Source organism: Sinohyriopsis cumingii, chromosome 3, assembly GCF_028554795.1.
Source record: "Sinohyriopsis cumingii isolate HCF-2022 chromosome 3, ASM2855479v2, whole genome shotgun sequence".
Classification (NCBI taxonomy): domain Eukaryota; kingdom Metazoa; phylum Mollusca; class Bivalvia; order Unionida; family Unionidae; genus Sinohyriopsis; species Sinohyriopsis cumingii.
Window position 1 is genome coordinate 51222818 of NC_142963.1, and position 22014 is coordinate 51244831.

The window sequence follows — 22014 nt, forward strand, 5'->3', positions numbered from 1 at the left end:
GTAATACACACATAATGATATGGTCATGAATCCCATTAAATTGTTTGAATTTAGTTTTAATTTCAACCTGAATTATCTAACTCAATCTCAGATCATGGCTAATGATTCAGTCTTAGTATGATGTAACATCATTAGCTCTACTGGTCATAGACATGAAGAACTTATGGGATATTATATTGTCCACCATCAGTCAACCATCTTCTGACACAATTGTCCATTAGCACAAAGTTTTGTTATCAATACTCCTTGTAAACTACATGGAGAAATGCCATGAAAGTTTATATACACATGATACCATAGTCTAGTTGATACCAGTGTGTTACGTATATCTGTATTTTTTTGTAACTTCTGGTTTATGATTTTATTTTAATTCTCAATATTTTTATTCATGGTTGTAAACTGTATAAAATTTCTTTTGTTATAAATTGTGTGCATAATTTGACTGTGTTAAAAATACAAATTATGTAGGATCTATAAATAGATGTTATGAGTGTATTGAACATTAGTAATACTTGTAATAATAAGACTTAAAATGGTTCTTTGGCATGGTTTCTCTTGGACTGATGGGATATGGAAGTTTCAAGAAGAATTCTTTTGATTCCCATTGGTTGTGCAAGGTCATGTGAATATTAGTACTTTGTCATAACTCAGTAGTGTATGTTGTCACATGGAGTTGTGAACTACAGTTGCAATATACTGTGTATATAAGGAGAAAATCAAGCATTCAGTTTCATTCCGATTTCAGGTGTCATTCACACTTTTTTATTCCTGATGCAAATCTGCGGATGTGTTTTATGCTGTACTTAGATATTTGTCAAGAGGAAAAATGTTTGTTTGCACTGTTCATTGGTGATAGAAAGTGCTCATTATTTGGACAATGATGTTATTCTGGAACTGTTATAAAGTATTCAGAAGAATTCTGGACAATACCATCTTGACAGTGTCACAGTTCTTGGAGGATTTTCTGGTATTGAAATTATAAGGAACTTTTCTTTCATATAGGACTTTCATAGACCTTTATAGGGATTAGTTTGGATTCACTTTGTAATACTGTTAAGTTCCTGTCACATTTTTTATTTATAACTTTGATAGTTAAACTGTTTGTTAAGTTTGATAAAAACTTGTTGGTTTTTCTTCTTTTCTATTACTTAAGTTTAAAATTGTAACAGCATAATTGTCTTGGCCTTCTTGTCATTAAATAATGGAAGAAAGAAAATTTGTGTTATTGCGCAAAGGTGTCACAGAACTTACAATGTATGATTCATATGGGCAAAATCTTCAAGGATTGTGTTGAGATAGATTTTGTTTCCATGATCAGTTAGACATTCAGTTTTTAATGATTATTTGTCATTTTTGTGAGTCTAGTGCAGGGGTGCAGAAATCCATTGTTTGTAATGTCTGAGTGAGAAATGTATTATTACAGCAAGCAACTTTTGCAAGGTTACTTGGACAAGTAAATTGTGTCCTTTGACTTGAAAAGGTAGTACAGCTGTAGTTCCATTTTGGTCGGAGTTACATTTAGACAAGTGCCATTAATATATTTACTAGCAAGTGCCATATGTGTGCATTTATATTTGGATAGTTTATACTGAAATTTATTGTTCAGTACTGAAACCAGCCACAGCTTCTATAAATACAGCCAATGAAAGCAGATTTAGACAGTATATTTCGATAGTTACATCAGAACGAATTTCATTGGCTGGAGGATAGAGTTTTCACAAATCATTTGTTGTTTTGAACCAGTAGCTGGACTCCTTGAATCCATTATGTGTTACTGATGAATTTTCCTGGGAATGCATCAAGATTGATCATTTTCTTGGGGGTGGATAGGTGAGTAACTGTTGATGATACAGAACATCTTAATGGTTTGCAGTATGTATTCTGTTAAGCTGGAGACGATAAATTTGTTAATCGTGTATAAGGATATTGAATCTTCAGCAGTTATCAAAATAAATCCAACTTAGCTTGAGCTGCTGAGTAAACAGGTTTTAGAACTACTGTTTTCATACTTTTGTTTTCAGTGTTCTTGATGCCCTAGTTACTGGACATGAGACTAAGTATTGTAGTGTCAGTATTGTTTTTGGCATGTTCTCATATTTCCCTTCTATTCAATATATATATATATATATATATATATATATATATATATATATATATATATATATATATATATATATATATATATATATATATATATATATATAAAGAATCCAACACATTTAAAATGTGAGATGTTGAATGCACATTTTAATTGTACTTAAAAAAAATCAGCCATACTTCATCATCATGCAGTTCCTTTTACTTTGTTTGAGTTTTTAAAAAAATATCGAATGTGCAGATCTCATAATGTATTGGTTGCAAATTATACAGGTGTGGATTAGTGGTGTGTTTCAAGTATTCACAGATGATACACTCTAATTGTAAACAGTGCAAAATTTGTCAGCCTTAGAAATGCAAAGGTACCGTTTGTGTAACTCACATGTATAAGAAGAGTCCAACTGGAAATTGCAGATCTAGACCTGCCATCATATAATGATCTGGCAGATCCAGGTCTGTGCAGTTTGTTAGGAGTAATCAGTATAAGATATACTATGATCCACAGGTGCATTATGCTAAGGCAGATCAGGATCTTTGTTTTTATTGTTTGATACGACTTACATTAGGTAAAGCATCCTCCATATAGGAAGAAGAGGAATACAGCTTTTCCTTTAGTTGGTACATAAACTACAGTTTATAATTAGGAGAATTCATAATTTTAATCCAGCTTTGAGTGTTCAGTTTCATACAGCATATTGTAATGAAAGTCACCTGCTAAACAGACTTCTGTTTTCAGTGAACAAAGTCTCATGGTTACTTTGAAACATGGTATACCAGGCATAATTGTCAGCATCCTGCAGTCTATATACTCAACTGAACACAAGTGGGTTCTGGACATTATATCTCATTTCTAGCCAGATATTTTTGATACTATTTCCCCATGATCACACCATCATTTGAAAGGAATACTGTAAGATGTAAACCATCCACCACCTTTTTGTAAAAGCCTGTCTTTTCTTTGAAAACTGTAATTAGGAATTCTAAGTTAATCAGCATGAAAAAAGTATGTGTTAAGAAGGTTTCACTAAATGCAAAAATGACCATATATCTTCATTACACTACCCTAAATCATGACTATCTTTTATTTTCATTATAGTACCCTAAATCATAACTATCATTTGTCTTTATTACACTACCCTAAGTCATAACTATCACTTATTTTCATTACACTACCCTAAATCATGACTATCATTTGTCTTTATTACACTACCCTAAGTCATGACTATCATTTATCTACACTACACTACCCTAAGTCATGACTATCATTTATCTTTATTACACTACCATAAGTCATAACTATCATTTATCTTCATTACACTACCCTAGTCATGACTATCATTTATTTTTATTATACTACCCTAAGTCATGACTATCATTTATCTTTATTACACTGCCCTAAATAATAACTATCAGTTATCTTGATTACAGTATCCAAAATCATGACCATTGTCTAATTTTTCTTTATTATAGTACATGTATCCGAAATCATGACTATCACCTAAATTATCTTAATTAGAGTGTCCTAAATCATGATAACAGATATCATCTGTTTTTTGAAAAGATTTGTGTGATTTGTGATGTGATTTTGATTTTTAACGTAGCTTTAACAATTTTTCAGTCATATCGCTACGATGTCTGCAATGTGGCAGTTTATAGTGATGTCTAGTACTGGGGCATCATGCCGCAGACATGTAGCATGATGTCCCACCCAGTCACATTATCCTGACACCAGGCCGACCAGTCCTAACACTAACCTCTTAATGCTGAACGCCAAGCAAGGCAGCTGTTAGTACCATTTTTTAAGTCTCTGGTATGACTCGGGGAGGGGGGGGATTGAACCCACGACCTCCCGCATCCGAGGCGGACGCTCTAACCACTAGGCCACCGGAGCGGTTTTGAAAAGATTTGAAATCACTCTTGAAACACTTTCAGCAGTTATCACAGTGGCTGTTAACCCTTGCTTGTCATATATACTTTTATATAAGTCAACCCCAACTTCAAACTGATCAGACCCAGATCTGCCTGCACATAATGTGCTGGCAGATCTGGGTCTGCACAGTTTGTTATGAATAATCAGTAGAACAAACAACATATATCCTAGTCTGTATTCACATTATGAAATAGCAGATCAGGATCTTTGTTGTTGCAGTTTTACTCAACTTATAAGCGAGTATGTATTGTACTTAAATTAATGGGATTGAAGAGAGGTAATTCCATGGGCATCATCATCCAGTGGGGGGGGGGGTATGAATAGTTTGGTTTGTATCCTGATAAGGATGACCACACAGAATAGTTCTATAGTTTGTTTTTAAGTCTCTGGAAAATTGTGGTAATAGTTTCAAATATCTTTATAGCCATAATCCTAATGCTGTTAATGGTTTTGGTCCTGTATTACTGTGAGGTGATTTACATAATTTATTTTAAAAATTTGACATGAACCGGCATGTGAGCAAATGACCTGATTCATAGTAAAAAATAAAATCTCAACAGTGTGCAAATTCACACTGTAACCTATACAGCCTGGCAGAGCTTGGTCTGTGCAGTTTGTTAGAAGTAATCAGTAGAACAAAAAAAAAATATACCTTGGTTTGTGTTAAGCTTATTGCATAGGAAATATGGATTAAAAGTTTGGATGTTTGTATGACAAAAATAAGTACTCTTTAGAGTCTTGATCTTCTTGCACTAATTCCAGAGCACAAGCTGTTGACAGATAACTAAAAGTCTGCCTTGCATGCATAATGCTCAGCTTTCTCATTTGACACTTACATTTGACTCTGCATGCCTCCTGTGAAAATATGAATGCTGTAGAAGGCAGTTATAACACAAAATAACTTCAGTTTGAAAGCATAATGTAAAATAAATAGCACAATTTTTGATCTAAGAATTGGAATAACAGATCATTTCCTCCCAACAGAAAACTTAGTTCTACATTATGTGCAGTTTGCAAATTCATTATATGTAACACTCAGCAAATGCACAAGAAATTGTAATTTTTTCCTTGGAAAGCATACTTCAATTTACCATATACAAATGTTTATAAGCCCATACATAATGCACTGGCAAATCAGGGTCTGTATTGTTTGCTTTACTGGTTACACCTAAAAACCTACATAGATCCAGATCCGCTGGCACTTTATGGGACAACACATCTGGATCATTGAGAGTTTAGATGTTATACAAGTTTTTCTATAAACAAATTGCAACTGATATATATATATATATATATATATATATATATATATATATATATATATATATATATATATATATATATATATATATATATATATATATATATATATATAGTTTTTGAGGATTAATGTTTAAATAAATTGATGAAATTCTTTGTTTCTGTATGTACTGTAATTTAAAAGATCATTATGTATCCATATCTCCCATTAACATGCAGAACTGTTTTAACATCAACAGCTGTGAGAGTTGATTGAGGCACTGACATATGGATTGACCATGATTTGATGGTCCCATCAGAATGTGTCATAATATTTTATTCTAAAAACTAAAAACAAGGTACAGTATTGCATTTGCAAATACATGACAGGTTTATTTGTCAAGTTTAATTAAATTAAATAATTTAGTAGATAAAACAAGACTCATTCTAATGAGATCCATGAGGACATTGTTGTTAAAGAAGAGAGGGGGAGCAATACTCTGAGGGGTTTTATAGGGAGGGAACACTGTACTCTTTTTTTATATGGTACCATATGTATTTGTTTATAAGTCAAATTGCAAACTTCAAAGATCGCTACAAAGATCCTGACCTACCGTATCATAAAGCACCTGCAGATTAGAGTCTGTATTATTGGTTCTACTGATTACTCATAGCCAACTGATCAGACCCAGATCTGCCATCACATATGCAATGGTAGATCTAGGTCTGTACAGTTTGCAGTGGGCTGTCTTATCAGCAGACCATAGAGTAGGTTTCTTTTAGTGTGTCCTATGTTGCACATGTACAAGTTATGTAGGTAAATAGAGCAGACAGCACCTGTTTAATGATGTAATCAATCTAGTTTAATCCACAACTTCAGAATAAGTTGGTCTGTACCTAGCTTATAAAAATCTTTGGTCAGGATGACATTCAAGGATATGGATTAGTCATACCTTCTTAGTCAAATTCTAAAGAAAATCATGACCTGATCATCATGCATGCATGAGGGAATATGAAAGCAGCTGCACTGTGTTATTTAGGTTCAAATAAAGCAGCATTCCATCCCCACCAAGAAGTTAAATATTAGTACTTTGAAAAGCTTATCATTGATGTAGATAATGAATCCAGGTTGACTTGCCTGTTCTTACCATGTTTGTCATTAAGTATAGATAAGGCAGTATCCTGTCTAGGTCACTGTATGGCATGCTGTCCTCTTCAGGAAGGTTCATTGGGAGTTTTGTAATTATTGACTTTTATTATATGTCTGCCATGTTCTGATTGGCAAAGTCTCAAAATGCTGTCTTTCCTATAACATTATAGTAGCCTCATGTTTACATGTGAGGGTGATATAGGATCGCACGAGCTATCCTGATCTCGAGTCTCTGCTGCCACTCTGCACAGAGAGAGAGAGAGAGTTTTTCATGCATCTGTCTATTCATCTCTTTTTTAGTTTTGTTGTCTGTCCATCATTTGATGTTTCATTTGAAATGACAGTTTTGGCACTTAAAATAATTGGCAGAAAATGATAATCTTCGCATTTACTATTTAGCTATCTTTTGTTCTTATTTACTACCATTCCAGACTTTTCAATCATATTTGCATTTAATATAAATGAATTTAAAGCTTGCTCTTTATTGGACTTTTCTTTGCAATTTAATTTGGTGTAAACATCAATCTTCATCCAGAACACCAATCAGTCGGTCAGTAATTCAGCACATGACAGTGTCATCATCACACTCTGCATAGCATTGCCACACTGACTCACCTTTTTTGTCAACGGCAGAGTTTAGATCATTGCCAGAGTGACTGCTGTATTAGACAGTAGACAAAAGACAACAATGGAAGGTATCCAAGGCTAAATCTTACATTGGAGACTCCAGCATTTGGCATAGGTTGGTTTAAGCAGTGTTTATTTCAGGCATCATGACAAAAGTAGTAAAATGTCACATCAAGAGATATAGAGTATTGAGTGGCAAGCTTACATCAGTCTCATTAAAACTAACCTTTATTGGGATGATTTGACTGGCATGGGAATGAAAGAAAATAAACAGATAGAGCTGAATTTGACACTGGCTAATGAAATATTGAAAGAAATTTGTGCATACAATATTGTAATAGTATCTGATAATAATTAACAAGTTCTAATATTGATCACAAAATGGTGCATGTACTAATAGACAAGTTGCTGTGCTGATGTAAGTGCATTTCATCTTCAGATCAACTTCTGTTGGTGGGGTACATATGGTATATACTCTCATATAAGTCAAGCCAAACTGCAAACAGCAAAGATCCAGATCTGCTGTAGCATAATGCACCTGCAGATCAGGGTCTGTGCTTGTTTTACTGATTACTCCTAACAAACTGAACAGACCCAGATCCACTGGTGCATTATGCAGTTTGCATTTGGACTCATTTTATAAGCAAGTACATATGGTACAGGCATCATACCAGTCTTATAAATATTTGGACCATTCTGAATATATTATTTGTCTCAAGCAGTTTCAAGGCTTTACCCAACAGCAACAAAGATATTCCCTTTGTCATTATCATTTTCCCCCTACATGATGAAATTTGGGCTCCCTCCAGTGCCATTGGTTGGTATTACATTTATTTTGATAAGTACAGCATAATTTTTATTTAATGATTTCATCAATCTAATACACCCTAATACGGGGCCCGGAGTGGCTGAGTGGTCTAAAGCGCTCACCGTTCCGGATCACTGCCATCTCACCTCTGTCTGCATAGGTTCGAGTCCAAGGATGGGCTAGCGTGGGTATGTGGGAAAGCCTGTCAGTAGCTTCCCGTGAGTCAGTGGTTCTTCCCTGGGTTTTCCAGGGTTCTTCCTCCACCAGTTATACTGGCCGCCATGTGCAGTCTGGAAGTGTTTCTTATATTTGTCGCATATATTTTGTCCCCAAATATATTGCTCTAGTCAAGATGTGGTTGAATGTAAGTTTTCTAAAATATCATTATCATCATCTTCAATGTCATCCACATTCTCATCCTCATCCTTATCATTATATGGTTCAAAAGTAACCTTTCTGTTTCACCTGCATAAGCTGTTGAAATGTTAATATTTTCTGTGGTGCTAAGGACATCATCGTTATAAAAATGTTTATGTTTTGTCCAGTATGGGAAAGGTACATCTGAACACAGATGTCTGTGAGACTGGTTCTGTGGCTCTTGTTTTTCAAAAATTAAATTTTTCTTTACAGGTCATATTCCACATCTCGATCCAGATCACGATCAAGATCACACTCACACTCTAGTGACCATGACAGGAAAAGAAAGAGGTCCTCTAGCTCACCACACAACAAAAGAAAATTCTCGGTGGAAACATCCCGAAGGAAAAGTTCACCATCAGGGAATAGGAGAAGATTATCCAATTCACAGTCAGTAGACAGAGGAAAATCTGCAAAATCTCCGATACAAGATGGGAGGGATTTTGTCAGGTAGTACATATAAACTCAACTGAGACAGTTTTCTCTTTGAAATAATTGCCTCAGGTTGAAGTGAATTTTTCTGCTCTGTATTTGCTCACTTTTAATTCAGGGACAGTTATTATATTTTCTATTTGTTTTTGAATGCCAACCCTTTTACACACACAAACACACACACACACACATACACATACACACACATATATATATATGTGTATGTATATATATATATATATATATATATATATATATATATATATATATATATATATATATATATATATATATATATATATATAGTCGCTATTCAAAAACATGTTAAATTACTTCATTCTGTGTCTGAAAAGTAATGTGCAGAAAATAATTTGCTTCATCACTGAAATTATTACCTGTGATAATGTGCCAGCCATGACATATAAATAGGTAGTAGTTTGTGTCTTTGCATCTTGGGTAATGAGTGAAGAATAGACATTACTTGCCAAGAGTTTAATTCTACCAGTCATATACAAGAGGATCTTATGGCATGGTTTGTTATCGATCGTCTGTCCCTCAACTGTCATTTGGCCATCTGTTACTTCTACTTATCGCTAACTACCTTGTAGGGTTCATCCTAATGTCTTGTTTTGAGTGGTTCAACTACCGGTCCATGCTTCTAATAAAAGTGTTTATATATATATATATACATACATACAGACAGACAGACAGACAGACAGACATACACACACACACACACACACACACACACACACTATGCGACTGTGCTATAGCATGTTGTTTGGGGTCCATAGAACTGTGTTATAACCACCCAAGTCAGTTAGCTGAAGAAAATATGCATGTACCAAAATAAGATGGTGTGTGTATGGGTAATAAAAGTGGGTTAAAAAGTATGTGCTTTAGATTAAATGAAGACAAAACTAGTCTGAAATACACTTGTGTATTGACAATTTACATTTTTACAGCACAGTCCATAATGTGTTAAGTACTGTACAAATCTATGAATTTGAGTATGTCATATGTTATAAAATTCATGCATCAGTCACATCCTGTTAGAAAATACAAATAACATATATAAAATATGGAAGTCCTTGTTTGATCTATATCTTACAGTCAAGAAACGTGTCACTTAAGATTTCACTACCCAATTATACCTATGAAACCTATTGGGACGTGGGGCCTTCCACATCAGGGACCTTGGTCTGTTATGCCCCCATAGACTACTGGACCTTGCCATACCAGTCAAAGTGATGCTGTGGCTCGTGTCCCACCTCACCAAGTTGTTTCCTTTCAGAAACTACAGGTTGTTCATCATCGAGGGTAGTTAGACATTCTTGTCTCTCCTCCATGCCTCCTGATCAACCAGGGGCTATGACCCATAGTTCTCCTATGCCCCTCTTCAAGTTGTTTCCTTTCAGAAGGCTACAGGTTGTTCATCATCAAGGGAACATTGATTCTCCAGTGTTTTGACGACTGGCTGATTCACCATGTTCATGTTCTGTCCATTTATCAGGATCTGTTCCACTCCTGGTTCACCATAACTCAATTGGGTATCTTACCCAACCTCGAGAAGACTGAACTCATTCCATCACAGAGCTTTGTTTATGTGGTGATTAACTTATTCAGGAATCAAAACTTGGTATGGCTTCCATTGGATCGGGTAGATTGACTCCTGTCTTTCCTAGAGACACTACAAGTGAAAACTGTTTTATCTGCTCATTTTTATCTGTCCCTACTTGGAACCTTGAACTACTCTGCCGAATTGGTTCCTTTAGGATGTCTTCATATGCATCCCCTACAGTTCCTTCTTCTGGCAAGGTAGGAACCTTAAAGAGATTTTCTCTGAACCCTGGTCCCTCTAGGACCAGTATTTCACCACATTTGCTTTCGTGGATGGGTCAAGACAGACTTATGATGCAGGTCCACATGTATGCACCTGATCCCCGTTCCTACCTGTTCACAGATGCATCAGATTTAGGCTGGGGAGCCCATTTAGAGCCAGAGGGCATAATTCTACATGGTTCCTGGACTCGGGATAAATTGTCCCTCCACATCAACAAACTAGAAATGAAAGCAGTATTTCTAGCATTGCAAGGGTGCATTGACCTAATAAGGAGCCAATATGTCATGGTCACCTCAGACAACAAGTCAGTTGTAGACTACCTACAACATCAAAGAGGTTCACACAACCCTTCTCTTTGCATGGAGGTCTGGACCATTTTTCTCTGGGCAGCCTCTGAGAATATCACAATCTGAGTTTGGCACATTCTGGGCAAGATGAACATAGTAGCGGACAGCCTGTCCAGAACAGACTGAGCCATCCTCACAGAATGATCTCTTCACCACTCAGTAACAGAAGACCTCTAGTGGACCTGTTTGTGACCAAGCTCAATGACACACTTCCCTTTTATGTGTCTCCTGTCCCAGATCAGGAAGCATGGGCAATCGATGCATTCACCTTTCAGTGTGATTGCCTATTTCCTTATGCCTTCCCACCTTTATGACTGCTACCACAAGTTCTGCAAAGAGTCTGTACTTTCACTGCTCGGATCCTTCTCATTGCCCCGTTGTGGCCCCAACAGCCATGGCTCAGCGATCTCCTAGACCTCTTGATAGATCAACCCAGGTCTCTACCACACAGAAGGGATCTTCTATCACAACCAAAGGCTATCAATCTGCCATCTCCAACACACTTAAATTCTTGCACGGCACAGATCAGCATCTTGTCAATCTTATAAAGTTGTTTGAGCTTCAGAGACCTCTCTTTCGCTCCCTTCTGCCCCGATAGAATCTTGTTTGTGTTTTTTGGTTATTAACCATAGCACTGTATAAATCATTGAGTGAAGCTTCCTTTTTGGATCTCACACTCAAAACTGTATTCCTTCTCACCCTTATCTCGGGGATAAGAAGTGAAATTCATACCTTGTCCATTGTCTCTAGCTGTCTTATCCCCTTACCCATTGAGATTCCCAATCTCAGTAAAATATGCACAAGGGATGATCAAGATAGACTTGTATGCCCCGTGCATGCTCTTTGCTTCTATCTTAATGCCTCCAAGGGAAAATGAAAAGGTACTGAAACATCTCTTTCTCTCTATTAAGGGGTCTGTACACATTTCATCTGGCCCTATCTCCTGGTGGATTGTCATATGACAATCAAACAAGCCTATGAGTCTCTCACTGATTGAGACCTCACCTTTATGAAACTTAAAGGAGACTAGAAATCAAAATTTTCCTTTTACGTATGTAATTCTCCACAGATTTTAGTTCGACTGCAATGTTTATAAATTAAATATCGTAAGCGGGTAGTGATTATATTGCGTGGAAGATACCACGATTCTGTAAATTGCCGAGTTTTTCCGAGTTTTAATGAGATGACAGATCACGTGGTACCGTGACGCTATACTAGCCAGTCCTCGAATACAAACATAAACATTGGCGAGCGAGGCAGACAGGAGACCACATTTGGGTTGCACATTCAAAAGTTGAATCTGCAGTCTGATATAATAGTTTATATACTGTACTGGTAAGCGCTAAAAGAAATTTGTTAGGCACAGGCCCCGGGCTGGTGACTTAAATAAACTAAAGTCCTGAATGAAATTCCAGAAGTCCGGACAATTCATACCTGTCAACTCTCAAGCCGGGAGAAAAACCTCCCGATTTTGGGGGTATTTCCTCATCTACATCCCGATCTCGTAATATCTCTCAATTTTGCACAGCGAAGTCCCGATTATTACATTATGTCTGTCAATTTTCATTTGTCAGAAGAAAAAAACCCAACCCCAAACCATTTTTAAATATAATGTATGCAATCCACAGTCTAAACTGCCACACTGCTGACATCGTAGCGATATGACTGAAAAATTGTTAAAGCTATGTTAAAAATTCAAATCACACACACACACGTCTAAACCCGGCACTGGACGAAATAATTAATATCATACAACAGTTTTTTTCTTCTTTTTTTATTCTTCAGTAAATAGAACATGAAGATTAAACATTATTCAAGTAAATTTCAGATTTTTTAAACAACTACAACAGTACTATAGTAAAAAAAATAATTAAAAGAATAAAATTGTCACCAATTAGCTTAAATGAATGATCACGTTGAAATTTTCTCTGCAAACAAAATCGCATCTCCATTTCCGTCAAAGAAACTCGGCCAGTTAACACCTGACATTCCTCTACCGCATATGAAAAGTTTAATTACCATGATTAAATTACAAGGAATAAAACAAAATATACCATGCAGTATATGTGGCCCTAAAGAACTAATTCTGAATAAATATTTTAATCAGCAAACAGTGTTACATGCATTAAGATTTAAACCTAAGGAAATAAGGTGGGGCATAAAACTTGAGAAAAACAGTTGCCACATGTACGGTAACTTGTGACTGCAGATTTGAACTGTTAAAATGAAGTCCATGGCATCATAAGTAACAACAAAATAGGCATCGTTTATTTGGTAATCAATTGCTGGTGCTTACACATACACACACTGTCGAACATGGTTTCTTTGAAGTATGTCCGAAGGGCAGTCCTTTTCACAAGATCAATGCAAGGATAAGGACTCTGTTCATTAGTCACACCGGCTTTATTGTTTGCGTACTTAAATCAAAACTTTAGCTATTTTGCAATTTAGCCAGAACTGACCAGAATATGCAAAAGGGGCTTGTCATGGGGGAATAATAAGGCGTATCACAGCGAGAAAAGGCACGTCAAATGGGCGGTCGCACATTGGGGCAAGGGGGGAGGTGTCAATAGTCCCCCCCCCGTTCTATTGTCAGACAGTTAATGTGAAACTTTGACCTTTTGTTTTAATCGCTGCTTTTTAAACTGCACAAGGAATAGTTTTATATCAGTTCCAATTAATACAGATTACCGTTTATGCATACTACATGTATACAATGCATTTTTTTAAAAAAATTTAATTTTTATAAGATTATGAAAATTGTGTTTTCTTGAAACACGACAGGTTTAGAATCTTATTTTTAGCAAAGCTTCCATTTGATTAAAATCAAATCTAAATTTCACCTAGGACAGTGGTGATTTGATGTAGATTGTGCCGTGTTAAGGCATGTATGTCAACATCTTGAAAATACATTTACTCATTTCACCAGCGCGATCAAAGTTTCCTCAGGCAAACAATTTTTGTTTCGACAAGCCTGATGGGCACCTCACTTTGAATACAGGATGGGCCGAAACTAAAACCAGAAGGGGCCCATCATGTCGGGCTATCAGATTTGTTTTTAGCACTGCTGTTTTAGATAAAAGATATGTGGATTGATTGTTGCATTTTGTGGTCACTTACTCGTCCTTCTGTCTATTTTCGTAACTCACACGTTTAACTCTTTTCCCAGGATTTAAAATGTCCAAAGGTATGTCTGGAACAGCGCCAACTTTTAGTCTAGGCCTAGCATTTGCGTATCTTTGAGCTGCTATTTTTTCATGATCCCTCTCGTAACATTCCTTTGAGAAATGTAACGAGCACATAGTGCTGTATGGTGTTGCTCTGAAATCGACTCGTTTGTAATGTACCCATTCTGTCATGATGCCTATATCTTTCGGAAAAGAAAAAAAAAACATGTCCACAGGCTTTTCTTAATGTTCTATTACACCCGTAAGCAACGCCAAACGGTATTGTCTTTTACTCTGGCAACTCCCACTTGGGCTGCTGGAGTCGCTACTATGATGTCACATCCCAAAAGTAACCGAAATGGGGCGGAAATTTTGCATACGAGGTCACGGAAATTCAGCTCCTAGAAGATAGGCCAATATTTAAATATTGGCATTACAGTCGCAGATGATACTTCAGAATAAGGTTTTCTGCTATAGTACTTTTATCTTTTATTATTATTCTATATTTCCATTGGTTTCTGGTCTCCTTTAAAGCCCATGCAGTTTGAGCCATTGCTACCTCATGGGCCTACTTTAATCAGTCCTCTCTGGAGGATATTATTAATGCAGGTTTTTGGCTCTCCCATAAAAGTAACCTTTTTCTCTTTTACCTCCACTAATTAGCACATTAGAGTGCAGGCATTTTTTCTCTGGGTCCCATTGTTACAGCACAGCATGTTACTCAGAGAGACACAAACATTCTTTAGAAGTGAACCTCTCCCTCTACAGCGAATACATTTAGTTTCTCCGTTTTTGATCAGTTTGACATCAGCCTACCCACCATGCTGACAACTTCAGCTAAGCAATAGTGACAGGATAAGTAATTGCTGCTATTAAAATGTAGTTTTCTTTGGGGGAAGTAAACTAATTTTAATTATGCAGTACTTTCCTGTCGTTATTGCCAAATACCCTCCTCCCATCGTGCTCTGATATCTTGTGTAATTGTCGTCTGTGAAAGGAAGACATATAGGTACATCTGCCTTCTGCACATGACCATGTGACAGAGTGGTGTGCTAAAGGTCAAAGTGTCATACTGACTTTTTTCCACTTTGGGAGGATGTATTCACATCATATTAAAGAAAACACTGAAACATTATAATAAAAGTGGCAAGCAGTGATTTAATGCAACCTAGTTTGCCTACCTATGCCACTTCCAGCCAGTATTAAACTTGACAGGCACATAGATAATAATGATGGTGTTAAATTTGCTGGGCACATAGATAGACAATACTGACAGTATTAAACTTGCCAGGTTAATAGATAATACTGACAGTATTAAACTTGCTGGGTGTATAGATAATACTGACAGTATTAAACTTGCTTGGCACAAAGATAATACTGACAGTATTAAACTTGCTGGGTGTATAGATAATACTGACAGTATTAAACTTGCTTGACACAAAGATAATACTGACAGTATTAAACTTGTTGGGCACATAGACAATACTAACAATATTAAACTTGCTGGGCATATAGATAATACTGACTATTAAACTTGCAAGGCACATAGAGAATACTGACAGTATTAAACTTGCTGGGTGTATAGATAATACTGACAGTATTAAACTTGCTTGGCACAAAGATAATACTGACAGTATTAAACTTGTTGGGCACATAGACAATACTAACAGTATTAAACTTGCTGGGCATATAGATAATACTGACTGTTAAACTTGCAAGGCACATAGAGAATACTGACAGTATTAAACTTGAAGGGCACATAGACAGTACTGACAGTATTAAACTTTCCAGGCACATAGATAGACAATACTGACAGTATTAAACTTGCCGGGCACATAGATAGACTATACTGACAATATTAAACTTGCCTGGCATATAGATAATGCTGACAGTATTAAACTTGCCAGGTATATAGATAATACTGACTTTATTAAATTTGCTGGGTGTATAGATAATACTGACAGTATTAAACTTGCTTGGCACAAAGATAATACTGACAGTATTAAACTTGCTGGGCACATGGACAATACTGACAGTATTAAACTTTCCAGGCACATAGGTAGACAATACTGACAGTATTAAACTTGCCATGCACATAGATAGACAATACTGACAATATTAAACTTGCTGGGCACATTGATAGACTATATTGACAGTATTAAACTTGCTGGGCAAATATATACACAATAGTGATAGTATTAAATTTGCCAGGCACATAGATACAAATACTGACAGTATTAAAATTGCCAGGTACGTAGATACACAATACTGACAGTATTATGTTAGATTTGCACACAGATATACAATACTGACAGTATTAAACTTGTCAGGTACATAGATACACAATACTGACAGTATTAAATTTGCCAGGCATTAGAGATGTAAAAATTTTAGGAAACTTCTACCAGGTACCCATTAATCATAACAATCAGTTTCCCAGGTACCTGATCAAAGGGAAATCATATTAAATGTGAATCTGAACTGCTTTGTTGTTAATTCATTTATGCCAACTGTCAAGAAAAGTATAATTATTACTAATATATAGATGGCAAAATAACATAATATGAGAATAACAAGAGTATGCTGCATGCTACATGCCATAATTACAGTAAAAAGTATAAAAAATGTAGATTTATTTTTGGTACTTACCTGGATCTGTAATTAAAATACTTGTCACAAATTGGCTAATTCCATGTGGATTAGTAGTTAGTACAAGAATATATACAGAAAACAAATTTATTTATGCATAACACTAATTTGAGCTAGGTAGTCTACATGTCTAACTTTCACCAGTGGTTCTGAAGTCCACATATGATGAATGCTCTATTACATCACAGTCAATTTTTTTTCAAAATTTGTAAGGTATTATTGATATGTCCATTCTGGATACAACATGTTTATAAGTTTAACAAATCCCTCTCCTCTAACATTTTTCAATTATATAACATCCATGAGACACATTGATAAAAGTCCATTTTTCTTATTATCTGGCCCCTTTTTTTTTCAATTTATACTGGCCTGCTAGATATGTGTGTATCAAAATAGAATGAATCTGTGACACTTGGTTTCACATTAAAGAAACCTGTCTTTTTTCTGTTTCATGTACAGTTACTGTAAATAGCAAATAAGGAAATTACAAGGAGTTCTAACAATGAATAAATCAAACTGTAATTATTCTGTGTCTCTCTCTTGTTCCTGATGTCTTTGATCTGAACTTGAAAACATGCTATTGTTTGTTTGCTTTTTTAAATTTTTTAACTGGTACCTGGTTGACAATTTTATCAAATTTAAGTGAAGACATGAAATTGGTAACGATATTTTAAAACGTTTATGAAGTGCAAAACAGGGCATAATCGCCAATAGGAGTCTTTTACCTGATCAAATGGATCAGCCTGAAATGGCCTAAAATGTTAAATGAGAATCACTCACACATAAGAGGAAGTCTGTTTGGAAGTACTTATTGTATCTTGTCAAGGATCAGAATGGCATATGAACAGATAAGTCTATATCTGTAATCTGCATGCGAAACATACAACCAATAAAATAGCATCTCCCCCACAGTGACCTTCTTAAGATGAAAATACCATTATATTGTATGTGTGTTGATAATGTTTCATATTGAAGGCTGTGTATCATTAATCATATTGATATTTGGCAGAGGTGTATCATTTCACAGCATCATTAGACTGCATTTTTTTAATAATATTTTGATCTCATTTGTGTACCATTAGTGAGGACCAATGATATTAATGATTTAGTCTTGTATTTGATTGGCTCATCTTGGACTTGTATTTGATTGGCTCATCTTGGACTTTTATTTGATTGGCTCAGCTTGCTGACACTCTTGCAGCTGCATTTTTGATCAGCTTTCGATCAGACTGTTAATAGGTCCTATAGGAAAATAAATAATATCAATATAACATAAGGTTTGAGATGGTTTACATGGGGCCTATTTTGCAATACTACATAAATCTGCTTTAACTCCAGGAAGGGTCAATTGTTAAGTTCCATAAGCCATGTGAGTAAAATACTTGGGCCTCTTTTTCATGGGTGGTTTAAAAGTACCCTGCATTTTCTTATTCTTTTATCAATTTTAGTATCACACAATTATCATTGAGCATCTCCTCAAATAATAATTTTGGAAAATAGTAGCAGCAGCTTCCATAATAACATGTTATCACATTTTCCTTCGATTTGACTTTTTTTAAATCAGTTCTACTGGTAGTTTGTTGTTTTCACTTTTGGCACTCAATGATACAACTTACCAATCCTGTTTTCCCATTTTATCCAGGTTCCTTCTCTTTTGCAGATCTAAGAAACCGGAGAAATCAAGATCAAGGTCTAGATCCAGGTAGGAATAAGGCCTAATTGAACTTGTTAAATGGCCCTGCATGTATTTCTATTGTAATATTTTGTAATGAGGTGGTCAGGTGATCTTGCTGAGCTTGTCAGCATTTTAGTGACTTTATATCTGGTCAGATTTTTTAAAATTAAATAGCTGCTGAAATCAATACTATTTCCATATCAATACCCATGTTGATACCAGAGCAAAGAATCCATACAAAATGATTAGTTTAATTTTCAGCAGTCCTGTCCTGAATAATTATTATTCATTTGCCATTTCATTCTTAAAATCTTTAAATTGAGAATTCACTTTCAGACAGTTATAGCAGGAATATGCACCCATTTTTGTTACTAAAATAGAAAAACTACTGACAGCACCTATTTTGTCATGTGCAAATTAAGAAGCATAAAGTTTTGAACTCGTGTGGTCTGAAATTTGCCCCCATGTCCCAACTCTAACAATTTCATGCTGACTGTTTTATATGACATATTGGCTGAGATCAAAATCTTGGATGAGATTGATGATATGTTATTGTTGTTGTTGTTGTGGGGTTTAACGCCATTTTTCAGCACACGATAGGCTATACATGGCGGCCAGTATTAATGGTGGAGGAAGAGCCTGGGAAAACCCCGGAAAGAACCACCGACCCACGAGAAGCTACTAGCAAGCTTTCTCACATACCCACATGGGCTGAATCCGAGACTTGAACCGGCGCAGACAGAGGTGAGATGGCAGTGATCTGTAACGGAGAGCGCTTTAGGCTTTAGACCACTTGGCCACTCGGGGCCCCATTTGATGATAAGCAAGAGACATTATATATATATATATATATATATATATATATATATATACCCCATTTGATGATAAGCAAGAGACATTATATATATATATATATATATATATATATATATATATATATATATATATATATATATATATATATATATATATATTAACCATGCCTGTATCTTCTAAATGAACCTTGATCAAACAGTAATAACATAAGTATTATCAATATTACACAAGATTTGAGATGGTTTACATGGGGCTGTTTTTACAATACTACATAAGCCTGCTTACTGAAAGTGTCAACTGTTAAGTTCTATAAGCCATGTGAGTAAAAATACTTGGGACACTTTTTTAAGGGTGGTGAAATAAAACCCCTGCATTTTCATATTCTTTTATTAGTTTTAGGGTCACACAATTATCATGAATATTTGCTCTCTAAAATAATTTTGCGAAAACAAACAGTAGCAGCAGCAGCAGCCATAATAACATCAGTCAGCTTATTTTCCTTGGATTATATATATTTTATCTATGAATACTTATTTATGAATACTTATCAATTCTAATCCAGTTTTTTTTTCATTTTATCCAAGTTCTTTATTTTTTGCAGATCTAAGAAAAGGGAGAGATCGAGGTCTAGATCCAGGTAGGAATAAGGCCTAATTGAACTTGTTAAATGGCCTTGCATCTATTTCTATTGTAATCTTTTGTAATGAGGTGGTCAGGTGATCTTTCTGAGCTAGTCAAATTTTAGTGACTTTATTTCTGATCAGACTTTAAAAAATTAAATTTGGTAGTGAAATCCACAAATATTACAGAAGTTGCCAGGTATCTGATAACCTTAGCTTCTTACCATTTGAATGAGAGTACTGTATTTGTGACGATTTTAATCAGACTTGCTAATTTATAAGCCTCATATGATCAAGATGTTGGATGATTTTTATTATGAATGAGTCCTATATATATTTATAAGTTGATCCTTAATCTGATTGGCTGAGATTTTACTACAGTAGAGACTAGGGATGAAAGATTAATTGATATATCATAGTTCAGTACCTTTTCCTTATTGATACCCATATTAATACAAGAGGCGAAGCATCTATACAAAATTATTATTTTTCAGCAGTCCTGAATAATTGTTAGTAACTTGCCTCTAAAATCTTTAGGCTGTGAATTTATTTCAGTTGGTCATAGCAGGAATATGCACCCATTTTACTTAGTAAGAAAGAAAAACTATTGACAGCACCTATTTGACTTGTGCAAATTAACAGGCATAAGGTGTCTAACTTGTGTGGTTTGAAATATCCCCCGATATCCCAGCCCTGCCAGTTTCATGCTGACTGTTTTATCCCATCAGAATGCTCAACCACTGATAACATATATCAGTGTAAAGAAGACATTCCACATTTGTTCCTATATATGATTTATGTACTGTACTGATCATTTCATAACCACATGACACAAAGTTTCTCTTTTGTTTCACATCTTGTCAGCTTGCATCATTTGTGAGGTCTATACTTTGGATCTGTCCTGCTGATAAATGTATCACATCTAATTCTGATTGGAGTTTATTCTTTGTTTAAGTTCTATCAATAACCATTAATCGGAACTGTGACATATTCCATGAATGACGCTTTAAAAGTATTGGCATTCAGATTAGGTCAATTTAGATGCAAAGCTTTTGTTTGTTCAAGTCCAAACAATAACAACCTATCAGAACTAACTGTGGCACATTCACTGCGTGACACACCGGAAGTATTTGCATCCAAACTAGGTCAATTGAGAAACAATACAACAGAGAAATCTTGTGCAAAAGTGCCTATTAAATGATCTGTATAGTACATAAATTATACATGGGGAATAAGTTTGTAAAGACTCTTTTTATGCAATATTATTTAATTAGTGTGTATACTGACAGGATAAAGCAAATAAGCATACAGTCATCAAGGGGCCAGATTACAAATCACAGAGGTTATAGTCAACTTTTTAATTTGTAGAAGAGTTGTGGGTGTTTTCAACAGTTTCTTGTTTCACTGACAGAAATGAGTGCCTGTGACCTCAAAAGTTACTTTGCATCTGCAGGAAGTACAATGTGAAAGATTTGGTTGTTAGTGATATCTTTATTTCTTCACTTAAGACTTTTTTTGGATAAGATTTGCTTTGCAAGTGGAAATTGCAGTGTTTCTTCTCCCTTTCAAGAGAGCACTGATTTGACTTCCAAATTTAAGTGAAGACATGAATTTGGTGAGAATATATTTTAAACACATTCATACAGTGCAAAATAAAGGGCATGGTGACCAAGATGAATCTTGCACCTGATTAACTGGAGCAGTCTGAACTAGCCCAAAATGTTGAATGAAAGTCACTGACATGGAACAAGTAGCCATTTTGATAAGTATTTTTTTTACATCATGTCAAGGATCAGAATGGTATATGAACAGATGATAAGTCTGTCTGTAGTCTAAAAATACAACTAATATGTCAACCAATACAATAGCACTGCCCCACCACAGTGACAGAGCTTCTAAAGATGAAAAGACCATGAAATTTGATATGGGTATCAATAATATTTCATGTGTAGGCTGAGTATTTGGAATCATATTAATATGTGGTAGAGGCATATCATTTTAAACCCACATTAGAAGGCAGTTTTGATAAGATTTTGATCAGACATGTTTTTAAAAAAAATATATAAATGAAGATCTTTGCGTTGTATGGTTGGTGAATTCCATTGATATTAATCATTTGGTCTTGTATTTGATTGGCTTACCTTGGTCTTGTATTTGATTGGCTCACCTTGGTCTTGTATTTGATTGGCTTAGCTTG

General features: G+C 35.3%; 1 protein-coding gene across 2 annotated transcripts in view; it reads left to right on the top strand.

Moving 5' to 3' along the window:
• The window catches only part of LOC149802846 (uncharacterized), a 155748-nt gene that overhangs the window by 90889 nt on the left and 42845 nt on the right, over positions 1–22014 (top strand). Inside the window, exons 4-6 of one of the 2 annotated variants that reach the window (XM_089952301.1) lie at positions 8482–8718; positions 18367–18408; positions 19799–19834. In XM_089952301.1, coding sequence (XP_089808427.1) covers positions 8482–8718; positions 18367–18408; positions 19799–19834 — 315 coding nt within the window. The remainder of the gene's footprint in view (positions 1–8481; positions 8719–18366; positions 18409–19798; positions 19835–22014) is intronic. The other variant, XM_089952302.1, reaches the window with a different exon arrangement.